Source organism: Chrysemys picta, chromosome 18 (assembly GCF_011386835.1).
Source record: "Chrysemys picta bellii isolate R12L10 chromosome 18, ASM1138683v2, whole genome shotgun sequence".
Taxonomy (NCBI): domain Eukaryota; kingdom Metazoa; phylum Chordata; order Testudines; family Emydidae; genus Chrysemys; species Chrysemys picta.
This window is the reverse complement of record NC_088808.1, coordinates 14,731,396-14,755,697: the sequence shown is the minus strand read 5'-3', so window position 1 is coordinate 14,755,697 and position 24,302 is coordinate 14,731,396. Positions and strand designations below refer to the sequence as shown.

The 24,302-nt window shown below is 42.7% G+C and overlaps 1 protein-coding gene across 24 annotated transcripts in view; it reads left to right on the top strand.

The window, feature by feature from the left end:
- FNBP1 (formin binding protein 1) overlaps nt 1–24,302 on the top strand; it is a 159,916-nt gene that overhangs the window by 88,256 nt on the left and 47,358 nt on the right. For all 24 annotated transcript variants that reach the window (XM_065572563.1, XM_065572556.1, XM_065572559.1 and 21 more), the window contains 2 exons: nt 2,828–2,890; nt 3,811–3,915. In XM_065572563.1, the coding sequence (XP_065428635.1) occupies nt 2,828–2,890; nt 3,811–3,915 (168 nt within the window). The remainder of the gene's footprint in view (nt 1–2,827; nt 2,891–3,810; nt 3,916–24,302) is intronic.

The window sequence follows — 24,302 nt, the reverse complement described above, 5'->3', positions numbered from 1 at the left end:
TAGCATCTGAAGAGACCGCTGTTTGTTCAGATCATGATTAGCTGTTTCCGTCTTGTACAGTTACAGCAATTTGTAGAGTTCTGTTTTGTAGAGAACATCAACCTGAAAATAACATTTACAGATCGTACAAATTTAAAACATTTTTGTTGAGTCCAGTGATGCCAGATGTGGAAAATAGGAGATCTCATGTTCATTCTTATCTTCTTGTTTTGCTTTGACTGCAGAATTATCTCTAGCCACTAAATTATGTTCTGTTAAATCCTAATTCATCTGTCTGTCTAATCTGTCTATCCATTCCCTATTTGTATTTATGAAACACTAACCAGTAACACTAAGGACTTTGAGCAGGAATCCTCTCCCTTCATATCTGCAAGTAGAGAAGACAAGGAACCCAATAAGCATTTACGAAGGATAGTTACAGGCAGGAAATGCAGTGTGAAGAAAGGAAATCAATGTTGTTTGCAGCCTCAGTGTAAGTGAGATAATATTCCCCATGTCTTTTTGTCAGAGAGATATTGCTCAGAAAGAAAATTAAAAGGAACTTGAGTTAAATTGCTGTTGTTTCTTAAGTAGAGTTCAGGAGAACAGACCTATGAAATTAAGTTAAAAGTAGGAGCATTTCAAAGTCCATATTAGGGAGAAAACTGTATCTTGCCTCATTAGCAGCCTGAGAAGTTAAAGGGAGCATCAGAGGATGAGTTAGAGTGAATCTGATTCTAGGTAAGGAACTTTAAATCAGTTTGGAGGAGTTGTTTTTTTTTTCTCGAGCAGGGAATTTACAGTGACATGTTTTTGTAATGTCATACTGCGGTGAGTGTATTTTTCACAGAACTGAAATGTGGTGGGTAAAGGTCAGAATAGTACAAGTATTAGAGCTAATGGAAAAGGATGTGTTCTTCAGAGCTGTAGCATTGCCAGGTTTTCAGCTGCATTGCCTTTTATGGCTTGGCTGCTCCACATTCAAGTGTTCTCTATAGGTGGGACTGTGACAGTCTGACTTGGACATTGTTACATAATTAAAAGTATTACTGACATTGGGTCTCCCTTTTTTCCCTCTCTACTAATAAAATTCGAGGTTAAAGATAAATGATGTCCAGCACTGCTTTGCTTAGCTGCAGATGAGCACCCAGGCCAAAGGAGAGATTTGGGATTCTACATTGTGGTATTTAGAATCCTCAGACTGGTCTTTATTCTTTCCCTCACCTGAAAGTTAACATGAGTTTGTGGCAATTAGATACTATTAGGTGTTCGGTGAGAATGATGATAAAGGTCTTTGGGGTCTTATTTTAAACCCCATATGGGAAATGGCCGTATTGTTTGGTGGCATCAGAAAGGCACAAAGGAAGTGCCATATTGAACCAAGCCAGTGATCAATAGAATCCAGTATCCTGTCTCTCAGACAGTGGCCAGGACCAACTGCTTCAAAAGAAGGTGCAGGAAACCCTGTAGTGGCCACTTGTGGATTAATCTGTTTAGAGGGGAAGTTTCTTCCTAACCCCATCAATTAGTGGCTGGCTCTGACAGTGAAGCATGAGGTTTCATCCTTTCTAACGTAACTGTGTGTGTTGTCATTTTGCATAAAATAGTCATAAGGCCTGACCCGGCACAGTGCTGAGCGCCCACAACTTTCACTGAAGCTCATGTTGGGAAATGCTAAGCACCTGTCAGGATCAGGCCTGTTCTTGCTGAGATTTCCTTGTAAAATTGTGTCTGACTTTAATTAATATAAAATCTTAATTTCCATATGGAAATAATGATGCAACGTAAAGGCATGTCTGTGCCTGTTAGTGGATTATTGTTGGATTATATTTTTGTCAAGGGGCTATTCCAGGAGGCAGTGTGTGATAGTGGTTGAGCAGGGGACTGCAAATCAGGATTCTTGTATTCTATTTACAGCTGTGCCACTGAATCTGTATGCGTCTCTGAGCAAGCCACTTAACTTCCATGTGCTTCACTTTCCTCATGTGTAAAAAGAGGATATGCCCATCTTTGTCAAGCACATTAGAGCCTCCAATAAAGAGCAGTCTATAAGTGCTAAGAGCTGTTGTTTAAAATTGACTCTAATTAAGGAGAATTTCAAGCAAGCATCTCTTAAGACTATAGTATGATATGAAGAATACAACTTTACACTCTACTATTCCTGTAAGGAGATTAATTTGTTTTTAACAAGGTATGTTGCTTAATAGGTTGTTTAATAGACATTTCACTTGTCAAAATTTCTATAGCAACTTAATGTAGACAAGAAAATATATGAAAAATAAGGTTTCTGCAGGAATCCAAAGTAATTGACACGTTTCAAAACAGAATAGAAGAGGACAGCTGGTCCCACACACGTAAGCCTGTAACAGGGGGAAAGAAGAACATGCTCATATTGTGTGTGAATGAAAATCAGTTAATGAAGGACCAGTATCAATGCTAGAATGTGCCAATCAAGGAGGATGATTCTGTATCATGAAGATGGCTGGGCAAGTGTCACATGGAGAAAAATTTTAATTCAGAGACAGTGTTCAATTGGTATTTAAAGAGATCTTGTTCAGATGGGAGTAGCGTGGGGATGGTTGCATGGGAAACCAATAATTAAGGGTTACAGTGAACAATGCGAGGTGGAATTGCTAAAGGGATTAATTATACCTTGTCTACAAAACCTCTTTAATTGTTGCCGATGTAAATCTGTGGCCTGCTGAGAGATTAAAATAGCTATCGTACACCTGTATGGCTTGGTAGAGTCCCAGAATAGATGCAAGATTTTTTTTGTTTTTCTATATCTCCTCTAAATTAATTGTTTGTTGATTCTTTTGTTTATAATATTTTGGCTTTTTTTCAACAGCACTTTCATGATGGCAGAAAGGCACAACAATACATTGAAACTTCCTGGAAACAGCTTGAAGCAGTAAGTAGAAACATCTTCAGAAGTGACAATGTCTTCATAGGGATATTTCTAAACATTGTGTTTAAAAAGAGATTATGATATGGTTTGAGGAGAGCATCTGAAATCCAAAAGAACATGATTTGAAAACTTGTCTCTAAAGGATACTGAAAGTTATAAAATAGTGCCCTTTAAGTGCCATCCATATATCAGAATCTGGACCTCAGTAATAGATGTGACACAATGAGGGAAGGTGAGAAACTGTCAGGAGGGGACTGTGTAAGAAAAGGTGAGCGTTACCCATGGATACTCAGCTTATGCTTATATCTGGAGATATACCTCTCTCATAGAGCTGGAAGGGACCCTGAAAGGTCATTGAGTCCAGCCCCCTGCCTTCACTAGCAGGACCAAGTACTGATTTTGCCCCAGATCCCTAAGTGGTCCCTTCTGGGATTGAACTCACAACCCTGGGTTTAGCAGGCCAATGCTCAACCCACTGAGCTAGCCCTCCCCCGATGCGTGTGCACACCTCAGTGGTTCAGTCGTATGTGCACACACACAAAATAACAAAGATAGTATTGGCTCATTTATTGTGGCCTTCACAGAAGCGAGGGATTTAAATGCAGAGAGGATAGTGATTTGGCAGATCAGAGCAGGAAGGTGTTACATGTGTAGGGGGAATATGGAAAGAGGCTCAGAGACTAATGGGACATCAAGACTGGCTTTACCATCAGAGCCAATCTGTCTGAAGATCAGCGCAAAGATTTTTCTTTCCAATCACTTTGACGCTTTTGCAGTTCAGCATGGAAATTTATGCAGATGTAAATGAGCTGTTCTCCAAAACTCTTTACCTCAGAAAATGAAGTTCGCGAGTGTTGCTTACTAGGTTGAATTTCAAATCTGGTTTCTCTCCAGTATCTGATGGGCTCATTTTTCCCTTTCAGAGTAAAAGGCGGTTTGAACGTGATTGCAAGGAAGCCGATAGAGCACAGCAGTATTTTGAGAAAATGGATGCTGACATCAACGTTACGAAAGCAGATGTTGAAAAGGTAAGCCAGGTGGCAAGGCACTCCATTTGGAAATACATATGTTAGAATGGTCGCTCCTTCAGTCCCACTGATAACACACGTCCTCCGGAATTGACCATCTTAACTGTATGCAATGTTGTTGTAGCCATGTCGGTCCCAGGATGTTGGAGAAACAAGGTTCGAAAGCTTGTCTTGCTCACCAACAGACGTTGGTTCAATAAAGATATTACTTGTCTTGACACCTTGTCATCTTAACTGTCCATCCATAGCTTGGCCTAAACAAGAGATTCTCCGTAGTGGGACACCTCTATTTGCCCAAAAAAGTGAGGGCTCCATTCCCAGCTAATGTAATGGGCACAGCTCCATTAAAGTCAATGGGGTTAACTCAGTTTATATCTCATGAGGATCTTGCCCCAACTCAAAATCAGTCCTCACTGGCTAACAGCCCAGGATCTGGGCTCCACTCAGAAACTCATAACTCCCAGTCAGCAGTGTAGCTCACCTGGGCTTCCACCTCTAGGACAACTAGATAGAGAAAGATTTGGACTTCACTATTATTAAATATTGATATTGCAGCAGCAAAGCCAAGGATGGCTATCCCATTGTGATAGGTCTGCTATGAACACCTGCAAAGGCACAAGTCCTACCCTGAAAATTGACATGGACTAATGGTGGAGGTGATACTTGGTGTGCTAATCTTAGCTGCCCATCAAAAGTAATCTAACCCATAGAGGCTGAGTGTTGAGGATTTCCCAATGGCAAGTGCATGTGCAAACTCTGCTAGTGCTTGGGACTGAAAGCACAGTACTGTAAGCATCAAAGGGTCAGAGTCCAGAATATTTTTCAGGTCCCCTAAATGATTTGTTCAAATGCAAACCAGTATAACTGTGGACTTCCCCCTTTTTAAAATAGAAATAATCAGCAGAATGGCTGTTAAAGCACACTGTTAATTAAGAGCCAAATTCTGTGCCTTACTCTGCACATGGGCCCATTGAAATCCACAATTAATCCTTTCTACTCACCATGAGCAAGGGTGGCAGAATCCGAGTTATAGTGATTTTCCAAGGACAACTGGTGCCGACGACAATCACAGGTTGACTGTTGCTGTGTGATCCAGGTAGAACACGACTCTCTGCTTTCCATGCTGCTGATTGTAGCAGAGATGTCCTAACATCCCACTGGTTACAGTGCAGTGTTAGTGCATGCCTGCATCCCAGGAAAGACAGGGTGGTTAGTCATGATACACACAGACTTGCTGTATAGCAGAAAAGGTTTTCATATTGTAAAGTACCCTTATAGGTCTTGCTTGGCACCGATGGCATGTACAGTACCTTTTAGACTTGACACTGGTTAGCACCACTTCATCCAGATAGATGCCTCATAGTATGTATTATTGGGGGGTGGGGGGGGGAGGCTTTTTCTGGTTTATTAGTGCCATCCAATGTAGGGAATTCTTCTTTTTTTTGTTTAGATGCATCAATGATCTTAATGCACTAAAGATGTTTAATACACTAAAGATGTTTAATACATGGTGTTCTAATGCAGTTATCCATATTTCCTACCTTGCTTGCTTAATGAGAAGCATTGTGATATCAGCCACGTGAATGCTCTAAAATGATATCTTTGGTTGTTGTTGTCAGTGTACTAAGATAGGGCCTGATCCTTCAACCCTCACCCATATTAGAGACAATGGGATGTCTTAGGTGAGTAGGGGTAGTAGAATTGGACTAATATTTAGGGCCAACCCTGTCTGTAACATCAGGGTTATTAGCCCATAGAGTACATTATAATGCATTTAGTCTAAAGCCCACGTAAAATTTGGAATCCAGTGTGGTATGCCAATGATTAGCCACATGCTGCTGGATCACAGTTGCCATCAAGTTGTAACATTATTTGTGGCTTTTGCATGTTGGCCCCTGTTCAGCAAAGCACTTAAATAGATGCTTAACTTTAAATGTATATCAGTGTTTTGCAATCAGGGCCTGAATCATGAAGTTGTCCCTTAGCCAAGTTCAGAATTGTACATGCAGGAGGATATAGTATGTTTATACATCTAGTTCAGTGATGCTGCTGTAATTTAAGAAAGCTACATGGAGGAAGCTGACTTATCTAAATCACTTCTATTCTTGATGGAGCTGTACATCTGTTTGGAAGATGCAGAAGTATGAGAGTTGGTTTTTTTTAGATTGCTAAAATTAGTAAGGGCAATTTTGTCTTGCATGGCAGAATTTGGTCCATGTGGGCCAAAAATAACCAGCATTTTGAAGCAAGCCAATATGTAGTTGATTTAAAACCTAATGTCCTGGCTTCCAGAGGTGGAGGGCACCCATAGAAGTCAGCACCTCTGGAAAATCAGGCCACAAATGGTGTATTGTCACTGTACTCTTAGCAGAGAAAAGGTTTTTGTCCCCTCCTGCATGAAGTTAAAACTGTAGTGTTAGAGGCATGTTTTCTGCTTAGCCCTCAAGCAATTAAATCTGTGTGTTTACTGGGGATTTCTTAAAGCTGTTAAATTTCAGGTGAGTATTGATTTATACCGAAAGAGTTACATATACTGTGCAGTTTTTGCGCATTGGGAAGTCTGCTGCATGCCACTCCCAGTTAATTTCATTATGGGAAGCTGGGAAGCTGTCATACACTAATATTTCACTGAAATCAATGGGATGTTAAAACATCCCTGGCACATTCAGCATTATGGAAGTTGGGAAATAGGTAGATGCCATCCGGTCTCCAGATGTTAGAAGCAGCACAACAAAATGTACAATAAGCCCAGAACATTTTCCCAAAGCATTCTGGCCTATCAAAGGAGAAAAGACCCCTGTGATTTTATCATTTGCCCAGCTATTAATTATAAATTCACCATGCAGATTTAATCCCTTATCACTTCTCTGGATTTGTCACGGTATTTTTCAGGTGACTGTATATCCTAGCACAGGGGTCGGCAACCTTTCAGAAGTGGTGTGCCGAGTCTTCATTTATTCACTTTAATTTAAGGTTTCGCGTGCTGGTAATACATTTTAATGTTTTTTAGAAGGTCTCTCTCTATAAGTCTATATATTATATAACTAAATTAGTGTTGTATTGTAAAATAAACGAAGCTTCTTAAACATTTTGAAAACCTTATTTAAAATTAAATTAAAATGTTGATCTTATGCCGCCGGCCCGCTCAGCCCGGGGCTGGTCTGAAGTTCTGTTCACCTAGGCCAGCAGTGGGCTGAGCGGGGCCTGCGGCCGGGACCCCAGCTGGCAAGGGTGCGGCAGCCACAACCCCAGACCGGCAGCGGGCTGTGCGGGGCCGGCAGTTGGGACCCCAGACTCAGCCCACTGCCGCTCAGGGGTTCCATCCGTTGGCTCTTGCCAGCCGGGATCCCGGCTGTTGGACCTGCTCAGCCTGCTGCCAGTCTGGGGTCCCGGCCCTGCCCACATACAGTGGGTACCTACCTTCTCCCTAGTTCTGGCCCATTCTCTTCCTCTCTCTGCACTGAGCTGAGGGTGGGAGTGCACTGAGCACAGGACTGGGGGTGAAGGGTCTGGCCAGGAGCTAGAATTAGGGAGGGGACTCAGGGTTGGGGCAGGAGGTTTGGGTGTGGGGCACTTACCTGGGCAGCTCCCATTTGGTAAGAGGGGTGCAGGTGGGAATGTGGGGTGTATGTGTGCAGGAGCTCCCATTTGGTGCTCAGGGTGGGGGTGGGGATGTGGGGGGTGCAAGAGTCAGGATGTGGGGGGATGCATGGGGTATGGGGGGGCTGGGGATGTGGGGGGGTGCAAGAGTCAGGGCAGAGGGCTGGGGGCATGTGAGGGGGGTGCAGGTGTGAGGGCAGGAAGGGGGCTGGGTATGTGTGGGGGTGCCAGAGTCAGGGCTGGTGTTGTGGTGGGGGGTGAAGGAGTCAAGCAGAGGGCTGTATGTGTATGAGGGGGGGTACAGGGCTCAGGGCAGGGGCCTGGGGGGTGTGCGGGGCTCAGGGCAGAGGGCTGGGTGTGTGTGTGGGGGGGGCTCGGGGGGGGGGCTGGAGTGTGTGTGCCCCTATTCCATCCCCTCTTCCCCAAGGCCCTGCCCCTGCTTCTTCTCTGCAGACCCCGGGACTCCCTGACTGCCCCCTTAACCCCCCCCGTTCCCTGACTGCCCCCTCCAGAGACGCCCCACCCCTTATCCAACCCCCCCTGCTCCTTGTCCCCTGACTGCCCCCATCCCTTATCTAACCCCCCCGGCCCCCAGACCCCTTACCATGAGGCTCCTAGCAACATGTTCTGCTCCGTGCAGAGCCAGACACGCTGCCCCGCAGGAGCGGGCAACCCTGCCCCCCAGAGTGCTGCGCGTGCGGCGGCATGGCTCCGGATGAGCGGGGACCGTGTCTGCCTCTCCATGGAGCCAAACACTGCCCCGCGGGAGCGTGCAGCCCCGGCCCCCAGAGCACTGCGCGCATGATGGCATGGCTCCAGGGAAGGCGGGGGAGGGGCCGGTGGCTTGCTGCGCGGCCCGGGAGCGTGGACCCCACGTCTTGCCGCATTGGAAGAGTGGGGTCATTTGGCAGGGTGTGCCTGGGCATACCCCGTGCGCATGCCTATGCTTCTGCCCCCAGGGGGGGCCGGGAGAAGAGTGGGCCAGGCAGGATTTTTAATGGCACGCTGCTCCGGCAGGCAGCAGTGTGCCATTAAAAATCGGCTTGCGTGCCGTCTTTGGCACGCGTGCCATAGGTTGCCGACCCCTGTCCTAGCATGTCAAAAATGTAATGCTTCATGCACATTCTGTGCTAGAAAGAGATTATCTCTGCTTTATCTATTAAAAATAAATCCTAGAATTCATTTTCTAGTTATAAAATTAGGACCTCTTCCCCCACCCCCACGATTTTATGCAAGGCTGAGATTGAGCCCAGATATGACCTTGTTATCTAAGCATGGGGTTAGGAAACAGTTACTCCTGAGTTCTAATCCCAGCTCTAACACTTATTTCCTCTCTGGGACCATAACTAAGTCACATATCAATGATGCATAAGCTAATGTTAGGCAATTTCTGGAAGGCAAACTTTATTTTCCTCCTCTGTAAAATGAAGAGGGAAATGGGGGAGAAAAGAGGGAGAGGTTTGCCCTCTATAATTTGGCCACCATATTATCACGTTTTGTAAATTAAACGTATTGCAAAAGGAGGCAGAGTGCAATCAATAGATGTATTTGAAGGCTATAAATAAATAAATAGAAAGGCAGGATCTATTGCTTGGGGTGACAATGAGTGTCCAATGCTCCCTGCAGAAAGCATCCATGAAGTCCCCAGTTATGCTGTCAGCAGCATGGTAGATGTAGAAGGAAGGGGTTATCCAAACGAATTGAATGTGCAATAATATTGCTAAACAGAGAGGACAGTGTTTTCTAAGAGCATGTGTTAAACTGGATTCATCCATGTCAGGCTGTGAATAATGGCCTTTCTTTGCCTCACCCTGCCCATGTGACTGGGTCTGCCCTTACGTAACTCCTTAGTGCAAAATAGGATATTGTTTAACCAAGAACTGCAGTTGGGGGTAGCTTTAGCTAACTTGTGGCAGAGAGATACAAAAACTGTTCAGTCTCAAGTGATGCAATATGATAATTTTCTGCCCTTCTTTTATTATGGTGTCTCTAATTTCGCTTGCCTCTCATAACTTGGCTGCCACAGTTTCACTCCCCAAAACTTTCTGGCCAGGAAAGCAGACAATCTGGCTTCATTTGGTGCCAGTGTTGTTCAGTCTGCTGGCTGAAAAAGGTGCTCCCAAGCAACGTGATTAGTTGCCCTCATTTCTAGGGCTTGAGATAAACACCTCTGCTGCGTTAGCCTGTACCTGCTAACATGAGGAGACAGTACGGGCTATTTTTGCATCAGCCTTTGCAGAGAAATGGAATTAAAATGCTGCAGTGCATCACAATTACATTTGCAAGTTGTTGTTTTTTTAAGCTGTGATTCCCTGTGATTTGAGAACAAGAGGAGGCTATGGAAAGCTCTGCATCTCTGATCAGCCCCCACCTCTTAATCCTTCGATAATAACCAGCTTTGACAAATGCAGCAGGAAATCCTGCAGTAGGGTGACTAGTGATCAACCCCTAAAAGGACTCTGCAAACCTTATTTGGTGGTGGGGTAGGGTGATGGTGCAACTGGAGCATGCCTTTTAGATAGGCTCTTCCTAGAGCGGCAATCAGAGCTTGCAGCTGATGTTAGGCCCTCTAATGAACAGCGTCTCAAGTGGCTGCGTTGCTTCAGTTGTGTTTAAAGTCAGACTTCTCGGGAACTAATGGAAGGACAAGAAGCAGGCGCAATTGACTGCAAAGTGTAAACGTTACAGACCAAACTGTGCCCAGTATGCCTTGATCCCCTTGGAGGTAGTGCTGAGAGGCACCATTCCAATGTGTTAGCCTTTTTATTAAGGCGTGGAGAGTTTGTACTTTACAACTAAATTATTTGTATTTAAACACTACATCATACAGCTACGAGAGAATCTGTAAGAGCCACAGTCTGTTCTGTCCCCTGCAGTCCAGAACCCACCTTTCTAAAAGAAGGATGATCTTTGGTCTCTGAAACCACATCCTTGTGCAACAACGATAGCTACTCAGTGCACCCAAGAGGAGCTCTGGGAAGCATTATGCCTCCGAGAGGCTCAAGTGGTTGCCAATGCACAAGGGAAGCATCCTCACTGTGCTACTTAAGGGGGGGAAGCATCTGCTGGCCTCTGCATCAGGGCAGCTCTGCCAGCTGGTGCAGGGGTCAGGTGGCAGCGTGAGAGCTTTATTCATTTCCTGCCCCTGTTTTGTTGGCAGTAGCAGGGACCCTGTGGTCAGGCTGCAGTTGTGGCCAGCTTCTGCACATGGAAACAAAGTGTGGGTTAGGCTCCTTGCATTTACCTCCCCTTCTGCATTCACAGTCAGGCTTTAAATTACAAACATTAGTTGTATGCAGACACAGTATTCAGGTGTAAACTCACACTTGCAGTTTGGCATAAAGTGTCTCTCTCCTGTGAAAGGTTTTGCCAGTTCAGCTCTTTGGTTTAGTGAGCTCAGGTTACGAAACTTAAACTCTGCAGTAAGTCCTATTATAGGGACCTGGTTTGAAAATCCTCAAAATGGACTGACATGATGCTCTTAACACTGAGAGACTTGTAGGTGACACTGTGGGTTGCAGCTGAGTTTTGATGCCAGTGGGATGTGGGAGTTTGCTGTAGTTCTCTTTCAAAAACCACCATGTAGTCATTTAATTTTTTGACCATTTGGGGAAATGAGTCGTCACATGAGCAGTCCAGCCAGCGTACATATAAGGAATTGCTCTGTTGTTTGTTCCTTTACTGTAATCACTAACAAGATGACATCTTTATGGGATGGTGTGGTACCCAGCGGTGCCTTTGCCGATTTTGTACAATAAAAAATGTCTGTCTGCTTTTCTTAAGGGTCTATTTTTATATGTAACATTTTATAGCATCATTTTTTAAAGAGGAAGTGCTTAGGGCCCAGTTGCATGAGGTGCTGAGCACCCTTGCCTCTCACTGACTTGCATGGCTGTGGAGGGCACTCAGCACTTTGCAGAATCAGGTCCACAGTAGGGAGGCAGGAAAACCACATAGTCACATCCTAGATAATGATCAGTTTGTCATAAGATAATGTTCGCTGTCAGCTTCTAACAGGAGAAACTGGAGCTTGTTTGTGAGCTGTCAGCACCGTGGTCCTCAATCAAGAGATGACAGAAATGCTATTGGAAAGTTGACTTTTTTTATGAGGATTTGAGGGGAAGGGTCAGAGTCTTATAATGGAAACTCAACTTTAACCTTCAAGAGTGGTTCCTGACTCCCCACAATTAGCTCTGGGTTTATTTAAATAGTGCATCTTCCGTAAATCTTCAGCCCACACCCGGAAAGGTTTTATTTGCATTAGGGCTTTATTCACATCCTGTGCTCTGCTGATGTGCCTTTCTTTCTGTGCTGTGGGGTTCTCCTTTGCATTTAATTCTAGAGATGCTTCCTGCAGGTGCTCGAGCTTGTTATATGTCTGCTCCTGGGTTGCACTGAATCCGACTGAAAGTGCAAAATGCTTCTACCATCTCCTGCCCTCGAGACGTGACTGCCTCCCGCCAGTCCCAGTGTTAAATAAAAACCTACAACTGATCTAATTTTATAGCCTTAACCCTGTAGTGACTCAGTGCCTCTCAGACATTGAGGAGTTGATCCTCAAAACCCCATATGAAGTAGAGAAATACTATCTTTATTTCACTGAGGCACAGAAAGAGTAAGGACCTGATCCAAAGCTCACTGAAGTCAATGGGAGCACTTCCATTGACTTCAATGGATTTCAGATCAGGCCCTATGTGACTTCCCAAGTCACTCATAGATTCCTAGATTCTAGGACTGGAAGGGACCTCGAGAGGTCATCGAGTCCAGTCCCCTGCCCTCATGGCAGGACCAAATACTGTCTAGAGCATTCCTGATAGACATTTATCTAACCTACTCTTAAATATCTCCAGAGATGGAGATTCCACAACCTCCCTAGGCAGTTATTCCAGTGTTTAATCACCCTGACAGTTAGGAACTTTTTCCTAATGTCCAACCTAAATGTCCCTTGCTGCAGTTTAAGCCCATTGCTTCTTGTTCTATCCTTAGAGGCTAAGGTGAACAAGTTTTCTCCCTCCTGCTTATGACACCCTTTTAGATACTTGAAAACTGCTATCATGTCCCCTCTCAGTCTTCTCTTTTCCAAACTAAACAAACCCAATTCTTTCAGCCTTCCTTCATAGGTCATGTTCTCTGGCCCTTTAATCGTTCTTGTTGCTCTTCTCTGGACCCTCTCCAATTTCTCCACATCTTTCTTGAAATGCGGTGCCCAGAACTGGATGCAATACTTCAGTTGAGGCCTGACCAGCGCAGAGTAGAGCGGAAGAATGACTTCTCGTGTCTTGCTCACAACACACCTGTTAATACATCCCAGAATCATGTTTGCTTTTTTTGCAACAGCATCACACCGTTGATTCATATTTAGCTTGTGGCCCACTATAACCCCTAGATCCCTTTCTGCCGTACTCCTTCCTAGACAGTCTCTGTATGTGTGAAACAGATTGTTCCTTCCTAAGTGGAGCACTTTGCATTTGTCTTTGTTAAACTTCATTCTGTTTACCTCAGACCATTTCTCCAATTTGTCCAGATCATTTTGAATTATGACCCTGTCCTCCAAAGCAGTTGCAATCCCTCCCAGTTTGGTATCATCTGCAAACTTAATAAGCGTACTTTTTATGCCAATATCGAAGTCGTTAATGAAGATATTGAACAGAGCCGGTCCCAAAACAGACCCCTGCGGAACCCCACTTGTTATGTCTTTCCAGCAGGATTGGCAACCATTAATAACAACTCTCTGAGTACGGTTATCCAGCCAGTTATGCACCCACCTTATAGTAGCCCCATCTAAATTGTATTTGCCTAGTTTATCTATAAGAATATCATGCGAGACCGTATCAAATGCCTTACTAACGTCTAGGTATACCACATCCACAGCTTCTCCCTTATCCACAAGGCTCGTTATTCTATCAAAGAAAGCTATCAGATTGGTTTGACATGATTTGTTCTTTACAAATCCATGCTGGCTATTCCCTATCACCTTACCACCTTCCAGTTCTACCACCTTCATGGTAGAACTGGAAATAGAATTCAGATCTCCTGAGTCCCAGTCCAATGCCTTATCCACACAACCATCCTTTGGTGGATAGGGACATAAATCCTACCCACCACCACCACCACCTCCTCAGGCCCAATGCACACAAATATGTAGGAGTCATTATATGCCCGTACCCTGACATTTTTATTCAGTAATAAATGGGGTTGATTGCAAATAACCAAGGGAAATAAGATATTTCAGTGTGATTTAACGTCAGCCTACAAGGATAAAAAACACACACAACGATTTAAATCATTATATTATTTTGTTTTCTGGTCAATAAAAGTAATTGCAATAAAATGCTGTCAGTAGGGTCTGAAATTTGCATCCCCCCTGCTCCCTCCAGATGCTCTTAGGCTCTTTTGATTGAGTTATAACTGACCACGTTCTTTCTCCTTGTAGGAGGAGTGTCCGTTATTGTTGCATCAAATAGTCATGAGCTGGATTGGTGTATCCCTGGCAAAGTCTCATTACACGTAGCTCTGGAAAGGCTGCCAGTCAGAGGGGTTCTTGGGAGAAGCAGCTCTTCTTGCCTTTGCAAATGGAGGCGGACCGACAGTGTTAGCTGCTCTCTCAGCCTGGGGGCTGGTGCCCTTTGCATTAAGAATTTATAAATTGTTATTATCCTGTACATGCTGAACGGCTTTTACAGAAGACCTGAGGGACCTGGAGAGACCTCTGATCTGTGTTTAAAGCTTCCCTTCATTTGTCATTTTACAGTGCACATTGTCTGAACAGTAGTCAAGTCATAACAAAGTGAGATAAGATGTATACCGACTAAAAAAACCCTCACAAACCAGCCTCAGAGGAGACTTACCCAGAGCCGCAGGTGAATAGCAGTAATGCGCATCTCAGAGGTTTTTTTCCCCATCAAGAGCTTCAGTACTAAATTTTCCAAAGTGACTAGGGATTCTGGGTGTCCCAGTTCTTAGGCCCCTCAGGGTATGTCTACATTGCATTTTAAAACCCGTGGCAGTGAGTCTCCGAGCTTGGGTCTACAGACTCCGGCTCGTGCTATGGCACTAAAAACAGCTGTGTAGGAAACAGCTGTGTAGGCATTTGGGCTCAGGTTGGAGCTTGGGCTCTGAAGCTGGGGAGGGGGATGGGTTCCAGAGCCTCAACTCTAGCCCGAGCCAGACTGTCTACACAGCTATTTTGAGTACCATAGCATGAGCCCAAGTCTGTAGACTGAACCTCTGAGAGTCACTGCGGTGGGTTTTGAGAAGCAGTGTAGACAAACCTTTAAAGAGCCTTATTTTTCAGAAAATGCTGAGCCGTCTGCCCTCTGAAAATCAGGCCCGTTTTAAGGTAAGCAGTTGAGCAGTAAGAAATGGAGCACCAAAATCACTAGTCGCTTTGGGAAATTATTTCACCCTTTGTATTAAATAATCCCAAACCCCTAACTCCCCCCACCACCACCACTTTGTCTGCTGTGAATTTATAACAGTAAATCAATAATGCAAACAAAATATGCAGGTCTGGTTGAAATTCACCCCTGCACAGCTCAGACACAGTCTATGTACCACTGTAGTGCTTATGCGGGAGGTAAGTGGTGCATAGGACTTGTGCTTGCCCTCTGCACAAGCTGAATTTCACCTTCGGTGAATAAGCAACTGCTTTTGTCTTGCTTTAAACATAAAGCTGAGCTAAACTCTGCAATCCTTACTCACTTGTTACTCAGGCAAAATTCCCATTGACTTCATTGGGATTTTGCCTTGGTAATGTCTGCATGAGGTCTGTGGGATTAAGCCTAATGTGAATTGCTCAGTTTATACCAACACACCTTCTTTCTAAGTGCTCCCTTCCCAGCAGGTCGAGCTGTACATGAAAGCATTGCTTCTTTCCAGAGAGTCATTTGCGTGTTCTCGAACGGAGAGTCCTATTTACGGTTTATTTACCTTAGTGACATTCTTGTGATTTCTAACAGCTGCTTTTCCACTTCGACTCATAATTAATTTATGAATTTTGCTTTCTGGTCAACTAAGGGTTAATGGCTACAGTGTCTCCGGGTATGTACAGGAAGTAGGGTGACCAGATAGCAAGTGTGAAAAGTCAGGACAGGGGATCGGGGGCAATAGGCACCTATATAAGAAAAAGCCCCAAATATTGGGACTGTCCCTATAAAATCGGGACATCTGGTCACCCTAGCAGGAAGAGGCAGCTGCATTTCATAAATACCCTCATGTACTGTGTACAGATTTTGTGTTGGCTTTTCTAAGAGGAGAGCAAGTAATGGAAACATCAGATGCTTTTGGATGTTAGGTCAGCAAATCCATTTGGCCTCATCTCCTTTCTGTTAGCAGCTGTACCCCACAACAGTTCTTCACTAAATGACCATTTGACTGAGCATCTTATAAAAATGTATCCTTCTTAGAAGTTTCCTCACTTTATATTACAAAGTACAGGACTGGGGGGGAAATATGTAAACTGCAAACTTCTGAATTAGTAAAGATCAAATGTGGGGCAAAAAATTTTCATTAGGGATGTAATAATAAGGCATGGACTATTATACAATGTGAGACTAATTGACTTTGTGTCAGATGCTTACTCCATTTTTATTGGGCTTCTAGGTGCTATGTTAATAGAAATAATAATAATTCTTACTCAGTTGCACTTCAAGTGAATTCACTGGGTATTTTGCCTGAATAAGGACTAAGTAAAAGTGGGGTCAAGAGCTCAGGAATTTGCACATTGTAAGCTAGCCTGTGAATCAACATGTTGCAGTCAATAATTTTTAGCCATAAATATAAAATAATGCAAGGTTAACAATTCAAAATAGCAATTTCCTTACTTACTTCCATTGGTCCTGCCTTGTGGTTGTATGTTGTCTGTAAAATTCTTCTTAGAGTAAGATGACCGGAAGTATGCATAGTACTCCAAATATGATCTAATTCATCCCTCGGTGCTGGAATAATTTCCACTGTTTATATTATATACTTCTATTTATGTAGCCCAGAATTTAGTTTGCTTATTTTACTGCAGCTAAACAGAGTACCACATATCTGAGTTTTATCAGCCACAGTTCCAAACCTTCCTCTTCCTGGTTGTTTGCAAGCATTTGAACACTTGTTTCTATTGCAATAAATTGGTCCTACAAATAGGTGTTATAATTGTGCGGTGGTTCTCCAAATTATTTATGCTGCATGCCATTTCACAAGCGCCTGGATTGACTTCTCTTCCGACATCCCAGCTGTCCCTGTGTTCCACTCTGCAGACCACCGGAAATATTTCTGCAGACTATTATGCTCCATTAGCAGAGGCTTGAGAACCACTGTTGTAGGGAGATGGACTTCTGGTTTCAAGTTGTGATTGAGTCAATAAGGCTGCCGAGCGGTATGGATGAATCTTGGTACTTTGTGCATATTTGCTACCATTGGGTGGTGGTGGTTGCTGTTATTTTTTATTGTTTTACTGTAGCACTGATAGGCTACAAACAATATCAGGGTCCTGTTGGGCTAAGTGCTGTACAGACCCTTAGTGAGAGGCAGTCCCTGCCCTGCAGGGTTTACAGTCTAATTGGACAAAACAGACAAAACATGGGTGAAAGGAAGTATCGTTATCCCCATTTTACAGGTGGGGAATAGAAGCACTGAGAGATTTGCCAAAGGTTGCACAAGGGAATCTGTGACAGAGCTAGGAACTGAAACCAGATCTCCCAAGTCCCAGAACAGTGCCTTAACCACAAGTCCATCCTTTCTCTGGTTGTCAGGCTTACCCGCCCAACTGGTGGGAGGTAGGTAGTCCCAGGACTAACTGGGCTTGTACATGTCTGGCATGTGTATGAACATGAATTTTTGTTTGCAGTGTAGATGGGACCAGAGCTGTTAAAGAACTGGGGTTGGGATTTGTGTTACAGCTTTGTAATGCTGGTGGTTCTTTCTGAACTCTATAAATCAGATCTGTCTTACTCATTAGAGCCTTATTTGGTATTTTATTGTTCTAATATTTCTCTCATTAGTGTGTGTTCAGATAAGCTGGCAGAACTACATGCAGTGCTAACGCACTAGATAACATTTGCTAGGGTTTGATAATGAAACTCACTATCAGCTGTTTGCTTGTCTGTATTTGGCTACATTCAGCCAAGGATTTTCAGGGATTCACAGCTTGTTAGGTTTCTGCCTTCTAATGATTGAAATTAACAATCTGTTTTCCTTCTACTTTTCCCAAGGAAATCAAACGTTGAAAACCTTGAAAACCTATTTCTTGCTTACTCAATGAAATGGTCAAAATGCTTATGGCATAATAGTTAACCATAGGACCTGATCCTTCCAGCACGAAAGTCAAAGGGTGAAACCCTGGCCCCATTGAAGTCAATGGCAGAATGCCCACTCTCCTTAATGAGGTCAGGATTTCACCAGCTGAGTCTAATCATGTGAGTAAAGTTACTTGTTCTTTGTTTGCTTAAGAACGATGGGGTCTTTGGCCATGACTAGGGCTTCTAGGTGTAACAGTAATACAAATAATTAATAATAATAATAATACTCGTGTGTTTGCAGGATTGGTCCCATAAATTAAAAAAAAAGGAATAAATAACAATGGGATAATACTACACTACTTGAAAATCATTTGTAATGTATTGTGACATAGGACCTGATTATGAAACCCATACTCACTCAGTCCCACTTAATAGATAGTTTTAGCAAGGGACTTAAATGCATGCTTAATTTTAGGGTTGTGAGTGGTCCTATTGACTTAGATGTGCTCGAGCACCTTGTTGAGTTGAGACTGAAGTCAATAGGACTATTTGTCCATAAACTGTAACGTTAAAAATGGATTATAGTGTTGTAAACGCTACTGATGATTCTGCTACCAGGAGAAGTCCCATTGCACTCTCTGGTAATGAATACTTGCAGTTATAAGCAGTGACTCATGGTTTGTGTTGCAGCATCAGGCACTGTGACTGAAATGTTATAGGAACAATTGAAAACATTCCTGAAATTGGTGAAGTATTTCTTAGCATGCTTTTATCATTAACCTGTTTTGAAGTTTCTTGTTCATATTTGCATTTCAGTCTGGTCTTGTATTTACCAAAGACAGATCTATTGTTTGGTAGGCGGCAACTTGGCGGTGCTTCAGCTGACACACTTGTCTGTCCAAAATTAACAACAACAAAAAAACTCCATCAAACTTTTAACTGGAAACTCTGCACTTCTGGACAAGACCAACTGCTGAGAAGTTGGACTGCTCCACTCATTGTGGATTGATTGTACCCTGGAAACAGGTTTTTTTGTGGGGAGATTTTTTTTCCCTCTTCAGTTATTCATCTGTCTTCTACCACAATAGCCTGTGGGGGGAGTTTTGCCTGTGTAAAGCTAAAAGACAATATATCTACTGACCCTTTTGCTGTTTCTGGAATGTCTTTTGAAAAGTTCCCTTGAATTGTTTTCAGCAAAACATGCTCCATTCTTCATCCTTACTACAGACTTAAATGGTAAATAGGATAGGAGAAATTGTAACATCCCTCAAAAAAACTAATTGACAGTTTTTCCCTAACACAAAACCATACTGGAGGATGTGACATAGTCTGAATAATGTATTAATTTTTTTAAAACTTCTCTGACACATCATTGTAATGGCATGATAACATAATAATTGCCTCTTGTTCCTCACAGAATTTCTGAATGCTAATCGTAAAAGGGTCATGTCCATAATCCATTGAAGTCAGTTACATTGTCTTCAATGGGAGTTGGACAAGGTACAGTATGACAACACCCCTACTGCCTGTTTAAAACTCCAGTGTAGCCGATTTCATAATACGTTGCATCTCAGCATTCAGACCAAGAGGCTCAGTACCTGGAATTTACGTCTTTACACCAGTATTCTTTACTTTTCCAATTCACCTTTGCAACATGAGCATTTTAAAAAATATCTTTGTATAATAAAAGGAATTCAAAGAGTCTTCCATTATAAAGTACTATGTTTTGGTTAGAGCTCAGTAAGCAGATACTTAAATTACACTGCATGCGTGCAAAAATTATTGAGAAATCCGAGAAATTTTCCAGCCCTAATATGCAGTGTCCATCCTATAAAAAAATGCACCCTGTTGCTAAACTGCAGAATTCTTGGAGTATAACTTTTAAAAGTAGCTGTTCTAAGTAGCCTCATGTGAGACTCAGACATACCCTATAATCCATGTTACATCAGAAAAAAATGTTTGCCGGGTTTGAAATTCTTTTAATTCCTAAATTTAAGGGGGGGGGGGGATTTTTCTGAATGAAGTACTTCATCCATAAAAGACTGTAGACCATAACTGATCTCTGCTCCAATGCCACCCATTTAGCTCACCCTTTTTCCCCATCTCCAAAGGCTTGCTGGGATCATTACAGGCATCTGGAACAACCAGTAGCTGCTGTGTGCAAGTCTGGTTAATGCAATTCAGTGGTTAGATAGAAAATTGGTGCAGGAAATGTGGCAAACATAAGTTTGATACCACAGTGTTTGTTTTTTCCTGCTAACTGGTAGAGAGAGGCAAAAGCACTGTTGCCAAACTGTGCAGCTATTCAGTTTGTTTTCCAGCATGGGAGACAAATCTGTGTACATAAGGCCTGGTTTTTAGAAGTGCTGAGTACCCACAACTCCCATTGCTGTCAACATGGGTTGCAGCTACTGGCACCTCTAAAAAATCAGGCCATTAAAACACGTCACATAATCCTTTGTTTTATTTTAACTTTACAAATGTTTAGCTTCATCATGGCATAATAAACCCAGCCTCTTACATGGACATTTTATGCTGTATTTTTTACCGAATACTGGAAATGCCATTCAATTAATAGCTACAGCTTTAAGTTCTTCCCACTTACCCATCAAGATCTAGCGAGGCAAGCTGAGAAAGGAAGCATCATCATTCAGATAGAAATAATGGCAGTTTTGTGCACCTCCTATGCTAGAGAGGGTTCTAATGGGTCAAATCCCTGGCTGATGTAAATTGGAATAGCTCTGTCAAAGTCAGATAAAGCTATGGCAGTTTATAGTAGCTGAGGATCTGGACCTACAGATCTGCCTCATCCTTCATTTATAACTCAGGTATTTATAGAAAGCATGACTTTGAAATAACTGAACACTAAAATCTGAGTTGTGGTTTTGATGGAAATCTGGATCTTACCATGTCCTGGCTGATATGGGCTGAAAAGACTAACAATGCAGCAGATAGCAGGCTGCAGTTCAATTTTTAAGAAATTGTCTCTTAATTTGAAGTGCTTCATCTGTGACCTTTAGGTTTTCTTGTTGCATATGAGCTTTAAGAAAGAATTGCTTTAGCAAAAGCAGACTAAGGACAGCTAAGAAGGAGGCAGTATGCTTCATATGAATGTTTATTTGGAGGCCCATAAACTAATGTTGAAAAAAGGGATTCCATGAAGGGGGGCCCTCATTAGTTTTCAGCATGACAGGTGAGATGCAAAGCAAAAAAAAAACAAAACAAATCTCTGTGTGCTCTTTATTGCTTCTTTATGATCATAGAATCATAGAATATCAGGGTTGGAAGGGACCTCAGGAGGTCATCTAGTCCAACCTCCTGCTCAGAGCAGGACCAGTTCCCAACTAAATCATCCCAGCCAGGGCTTTGTCAAGCCTGACCTTAAAAACCTCTAAGGAAGGAGATTCCACCACCTTCCTAGGTAACCCATTCCAGTGCTTCACCACCCTCCTAGTGAAAAAGTTTTTCCTAATATCCAACCTAAACCTCCCACACTGCAACTTGAGACCATTACTCCTTGCTCTGTCATCTGGTACCACTGAGAACAGTCTAGATCCATCCTCTTTGGAACCCCCTTTCAGGTAGTTGAAAGCAGCTATCAAATCCCCCCTCATTCTTCTCTTCTGACGACTAAACAATCCCAGTTCCCTCAGCCTCTCCTTATACGTCATGTGCTCCAGCCCCTTAATCATTTTTGTTGCCCTCCGCTGGACTCTTTCCAATTTTTCCATATTCTTCTTGTAATGTGGGGCCCAAAACTGGACACTGTACTCCAGATGAGGTCTCACCAGTGTCGAATAGGGGGGAATGATCACATCCCTCGATCTGCTGGCAATGCCCCTACTTATACAGCCCAAAATTCTGTTAGCCTTCTTGGCAACAAGAGCACACTGTTGACTCGTATCCAGCTTCTCTTCCACTGTAACCCCGAGGTCCTTTTCTGCAGAACTGCTGCCTAGCCACTCGGTCCCTAGTCTGTAGCAGTGCATGGGATTTTTCCGCCCTAAGTGCAGGACTGTGCACTTGTCCTTGTTGAACCTCATCAGGTTTCTTTTGGCCCAATCCTCTAATTTGTCTAGGTCCCGCTGTATCCTATCACTACCCTCTAGCGTATCTACCACTCCTACCAGACCTCATTTGTTGTTCTTCTTTGGTTATATTGTAACTATCTAGTCTTGATATATATTTTCTCTTCTGGAGAATTCTGTCAGTCTTTGGAAGACTTCACTTGGAATGTGACTTCACATCTGGAGGTTTAAACCTGAGCTCTGGTTCTATGGACCCAGCCCACTTGAAAGGAGAAGGGACAAAAAGCTGAAAAAGCTGCAGCTCAGGTTTCAAACACTCACTTCTGAGGTCGTGGATCTGGTCTTCCAAAGCCTGTCCTCTAGGAAAAGCCAAGCCAAGACCAGAAATTTCTAATGTAAAAAGAAGTAGGAATAACTCCATCTCTTTGGAGCTTTCTTTATGTATAAATGAGCAGTAAAGGGTCCAAAAAAATTAGTTTTGTATTTTATTTCCTGTGCAGTTTGCCTTTAAATTACTCCTATGATTCCCTCTCCAATGTAACTGTGTGACTCAGTGCCTGCAGCTCTAGACTACTGCATCTATTAGGATTCGGAATCTGAAACGTAATGTTCCCAACTTATATTTTCATTATTCTGTAACTCCCACCGGAGTACAAGAACAGAGCTATAAAATATAACTCTGTTAATATTAAAGTGGTGATGTTAGTAGTAGTAAGTGTTAAAAAAAAAATCCAGGCTTTTTTATATTTTATTTTAAGATCAAAATACCTCACTGGAAAAACATTTAAAATGTCTTGAGCTTGCCCAATGCGAAAAAAGGGTGAGGAGGAACAATAACATTACTGTAGCTCTCAGATAGGAATTCTTGTTTTGGAATGTAACCAATTCTAGTTACTCATCTGCTGTGTTTTTATTTTGGGGCAGTTACACTCACATTGAAAACTATGGGCCCTGTCCTGCAAACATTTAGGTATGAGATACTTTATTCATGTGAAACTAATGGGTCTCCTTGTGGGAGTGATTTGCAGGATTAGGCCCTAAATCTGTCTTATCGAATTACTTGTTTTATGTAAACAGAACTGGGCTGTCCATAGAACTTAGCACAAACAATGGATTGCTCTTAGATGGCTGTACAGAATTGGATTCATAAGTATATATTGCTCTATAGCAGCTGGACCATGAGTAAGAGGTAGGGGAAGGGACAATCTTACAAAAATCTGCCAGGCAATAATAGTAATGTATGGGTGACTTCATTTTTATATTGTGTTTTTCAGTGTAAAAAGGTAGCAATAATTGTTCCTTAATCAAATTTAATGCAAATATGTGTGTATAATAAGTGATATAGCGCTCATGTAGAAAAACAACTGAACTGTCCTCTAGGGATTTTATTGTGTATAAATAAAATTCCTGAAGACATACATGCTTGCTTACCATAATTAGCAGAGAGCTGAAGAATCTTGGGAACATTTCATATGGATGTTTTCTTTGATTTAATTCATTTATCTGTTTCTAATTATAGTATTTTGCATTTAATGCTACTGTTTTGGCTCTTGACATGCACATCATGCCCAATGAGTGGTCACTTGGTTTCTTAAATCATTTAATGAAACTAAGATAAAATGAATCCAGGAAAGTTTTACAATCAAATGTGCTTGCAAAAGAAATTGCAGAACTGAGTGAAATAAATAATTAGGTGATATCAATGAGCTGGATGGCTAGATGAGGAACAGGAGATCTGAAACCTTCTGGCACAATTTGTTACTTTCCATTTATCATGCGTAAAATGTTTCATGATTTGATATTTTATGTGGATTTATTGTCAGGAAACTATTGTCTGCCTGGAACAGTTCACAGAATAACCCAATTCTGAACTGTTCTAATAGAATTGTTTTGGGAGGGAATGAGTGATTGAACCTGGCAGTATTTTAGGAATGAATCTTAAAATTCAAAACCTCCAGAAATATTCTCAGCTATGCTCCAAGGGTTAGGTAAAAAGTGTTAGATTAGTAGCATGACTGGATGCCTGAAGAGCTAGTGCAGGCAGGAGGGTTTAGGTGTACGTGGCCAAATCTTGATCCCATTGAAATCAATGACAAAATTCCAATTAACTTCTCTGAGACCAGCATTTGGTCCAGGGACACGAGACTCTTTCTGGAACAGATGGGAGCATATACAGGTGAGGTGCGCTACGTCAGAACAGAACGGGCAACAATGCACTGGCTGAGAGAATAGAAACCAGGAGAGAGTGAACAAGTGAACAGAGGATAGGAGGCAAAGGCATATGGAGTGGGGGAGTGAGGGAGGGAGGGATGCTGTGCAAAGGCCAACAGCGAGGAAGGAAAAGGCAGCTAAAATAAACAGATGGGGTAGACAGAGAGGAAAATAATATTGGACAGTGTAAGGGATGGCAGAAGGCCTCAGGAAGGAGAATCTAAAAAGAGAGAGAGAGAGAGATTAGCAAATATGAAGGAAGGGGACATTCAAGAAAGTGCATCTGTGTAAATGCAGAAGCATTGGGAAGAGCATGGCGGGA